General features: G+C 38.1%; 2 protein-coding genes across 2 annotated transcripts; both read right to left on the minus strand.

The window, feature by feature from the left end:
• Positions 1–367: 367 nt before the first annotated feature.
• Positions 368–1623, minus strand: LOC133905011 (uncharacterized). The gene is made up of 3 exons (XM_062346697.1): positions 1143–1623; positions 994–1066; positions 368–891 (listed from the first exon to the last, which is right to left on the minus strand). Exons 1-3 carry the CDS (start codon positions 1527–1529, stop codon positions 374–376), a joined length of 978 nt encoding a protein of 325 aa, XP_062202681.1. The 5' UTR covers positions 1530–1623; the 3' UTR covers positions 368–373.
• A 20-nt stretch (positions 1624–1643) lies between these two features.
• LOC133905010 (uncharacterized) lies at positions 1644–3075 on the minus strand. Its single transcript, XM_062346696.1, has one exon. The coding sequence runs from the start codon at positions 2938–2940 to the stop codon at positions 1666–1668; it is 1275 nt and encodes a 424-aa protein (XP_062202680.1). The 5' UTR covers positions 2941–3075; the 3' UTR covers positions 1644–1665.
• Positions 3076–3712: the final 637 nt, after the last annotated feature.

Here is a 3712-nt window from a genome sequence, read left to right on the forward strand (position 1 = left end):
GGCCTGTGGACAGAAATGATACACCATTAGCATAAAGATGTCCCACATATTGTATGTCCTTTCAGTTTGGAGCAAAGAACTAAATTTGTCACAGAAGGAGAACAAATATGGACATCTAAATTGTATTAACTAGGGAATTAGCTTGCTAGTTAACCCAGAATCCACAATAATCTGACCAAAGGTGCGAGTGCACCATCTGAAATTGCAGTAAATTGCAGCAAAACAAAGATATATCATTTTAATTCTAGTATGCTTTGTTAATGTAGTAACCAATCTGCAGCACCTTTAATTCTAGTATATTTTGTCAATGTATATCAATGGATACATGATAATCGACTATGAACTAACAAGCAGAAATTTGAAAGGATCATACCTATGGAGTAATTTTCTTCTTCAGCCAAATTAATCGCACATTTGGATTCTTGGTTTTGATGAATATTTGTCTATTCACCTCACTTTCGAAGACCACCAATGCGTCTGCCTTCTCTTCATCGGTTAATTCTTCCATGGCTTCCAAGTTATCGATACACTTTTCAATGGAATAATCATCTTCACGTCTTTTCTTTTCATTCAGATTTTCCATAACTTTTTCTGTTTGTTCCTTTTTGTAGTCCAAGTAGTCTCCAAGAACAGCTGCAACTTGACTTTGCTTGCGCTTTTTCCCACTATCACCTTCTTGCTGTCCTAAATTATGATCGGATGGTGCAGATTGAGCTTCATTGGGTTCAATATGTTGATTTGATGTCCCTTGACCATCCAAACTTGAAGCAAATGGATTTGTTTCATTTGGAGGGGGCACATGTTGTATGCTTTGTTCGGAGGTACTTCTTTCATTTGGAGGTTCCACTCGCTCAGTTGATGTAAAATTTAAATCTCCCGTAGCAATGCTTCCTATTCCAAAGCAAAAATCAGCAACATGAAAAACTATAAAACTGATAAAACGAGGATCATAATTCTGAGAATCAAGCAAATTCTTATAAGAAACAATTTTACCTTCATATAGAGATGCCAAGTAATTAAAGAGAGGAAAAGGCTTTTGGCGGAACTTCCTCACTTTGGGGTGATCCTATGCAACATAACAATGTAATTAGTACCAAAAAAAATTACAAGATTAATATTTCTAGAGAGAGTAAATGTCTTACCTTAATAATTTTATCCCAGATTTTTGGTTCAGCAATTATCATGCCCATAGAATCATCCCAACCCGTACCACTCTGTTTCTTTGCATCCCTTATTGATTTATAGCTTGCTTTAAGTTCCTTCTCCTTTTCTTGTAGTTGTTGCTTTGTAAAATGTGCTATAGGGAATCTCTCATTGAACTTGATGGTGATACTCCTCCAACCCTCTGATACCCAACCATTTTGCCCTTTGAACTTTGGGTTGTTGTTATGGTCATGTAATATATCAACAAGACCTTTCTCATATGTGGAGTTCCAAGCAGCCCTTGACACTTCTTTTGACATATCAATTCTATGAAAAGAACGTCCAACATGTCCAGCATTAAAAAAAAAAGACAGCATATCCAGCATTTAAAAAAAAGACATATCAAAGTATAATGATGTCTCTTACATATAAAATCATAAGCAAACTAGTGAGTACTACTACTTTAAGCATCCATTACACATAGTAGAGGTACCATACTACTTTACAAGATATAATGTTAAATTAATTATTGTAGGCAGCCCACATCTGTAGTGCGATCTGATCTCTGAGAGTACTTCCATCACTTGACTCCAAGTCATTTGGGTAGTTGTCATCGCCCTCCGGAACATCAACATAGTTGACTGGTGAGATATTAGTTGGTTGGTCATCTAGCCACCCTTCTTGACCGTTTTGCCCTCTAATTATATTGTGAAATGCAACAGCTGCAGCTGGAATCTTAATCTGAGACTCTATGGGATAGAATGTGCCTACTTTTAGAATCGGAAAACGCTTCTTTAGAACACCAATGGCCCTCTCTATGTGGTTGCGAAGTATTGCATGACGATGGTTGAACAATTCTCTATAGTTAGCATAACCACTTTGAGATGAACGACGCCTCCTAAATTCACTGTGGTGGTATCGAACTCCTCTATATGGGGCAATAAAGGATGGTGTGTTTGCGTACCCACCATCTACAAGATAGAATTTCCCCTCCGGCACATGAAATCCCTTGCTAAGAGCAGATCTAAGGACCCCTGCATCTGATGCAGACCCTTCCCATCCACATAAAATGAATGTGAAGTTAAGATCAAAGTCGCATGCTAACATAACATTTTGAGACAGAGTTCCTTTCCTATTCCTATAGGGAGGGGCCTTGTCTTCTGCAATGGTGATTGGAATATGTGTCCCATCGATGGCACCAATGCAATTCTGCACATAAGGAAAGAAATTAAGGACTTGGCACTCAAGGAAAGAAAAGCTTGGGGAAAGGTATGTGTTTAGTATATGGCTCACCTGAAAAAAGGGCATAAAACGAGGATCTGTTGCAATTTTCGTATGAGTTTGGATTGAACTTGGGAGCTTCACAAATTTTTGAGTCAAGGCAGGAATTATATTGAAAACTTCTGCTATTTTCCTATGGATTATTTCCCCGCTGTGTTGAAAAGCTTTTTGTAGCCTCTGATTGCTAGCATTGTGTGAGAGCATGAACATGAACATCCCAAGCTGCTCCTCAACAGAAACACCTCGTGTGTCACGCAACAAATTCTCCCTTCTAAGAAAATTTGATGTGGCTCTAAATATCTCTGGCTCCATGCGGAACTCAACTCTACACCAAATCTCATGCCCTTCTAGGATTTCCTTAACCTTTTTAGCACCAGGAAGAGAGGAGGTGTGGACGGGCCTTTTCTCTTCTTGTAGGCATAAAAGTAAAGCAGGAACAAGTAAAAGGAATAGCTCATCGTCCTCTTCTTCCTCCTCTAAAAAAAATTGCCTAACTTGCTCCTCCCAAGAACCCATTATCTAGTAAAATGACAAGGAAACATGCAGATATGAATTTAAGCTGTAACAAACATGCAGATCTTAATTCATTAAATAAGATCCGTAAATTCTGTTATATCTGACAAAGTAAATCATTTGTCAGTGCTGATATAAATTACTAAAGCACTAGAAGAGCACTAGAAGCTCTTGTGTTTACCTGAAAACAAATTCATGCACAAACTAGACTCCAGTCCTACCCAAATCACTGGATATCTTCAGTGATCTAGTCCTATCCATCACTGTACTGGGAACTAGATACCATTCAGAACCTAGCAAACTTATCTCAGTGAACACTGAATCTAATGTACCCCATATACAGTTCATATGGACAACAGAACATTTTCCCAAACTGCTACTTAGCATAACAGTTGCAGATCATTTTCAAGACTTAACGGTGCATGGACCTAAAGATCAATTTCAAAACTACAGTTTTGCGTCTCAAAGGAAATGGGTTGTTCTTGCCGAAAGCCTATTTGGAGAAGTAGGAAATTATGTTCGTAGGTCCAAAAGGTTAAAAGAGTACGATTGTGTCACCAAATTAACCGATATGGAAAGGTAGAAACCAATTTTTATGAGAAACAAGTCAGACAGCAATATCACCAACATGCTAAGGATATGCATGAGACAACTAGAATTCAAATCGATAACCTTAATCATCGAGTCGTTCTGCTCTACCGCAAAGTTCAATGCAAAGTACCGGGAACTAGATACCATTCAGAACCTAGCAAACTTATCTCAGTGAACACTGAAT

The sequence above is a fragment of the Phragmites australis genome, chromosome 22, assembly GCF_958298935.1.
Source record: "Phragmites australis chromosome 22, lpPhrAust1.1, whole genome shotgun sequence".
NCBI lineage: Eukaryota > Viridiplantae > Streptophyta > Magnoliopsida > Poales > Poaceae > Phragmites > Phragmites australis.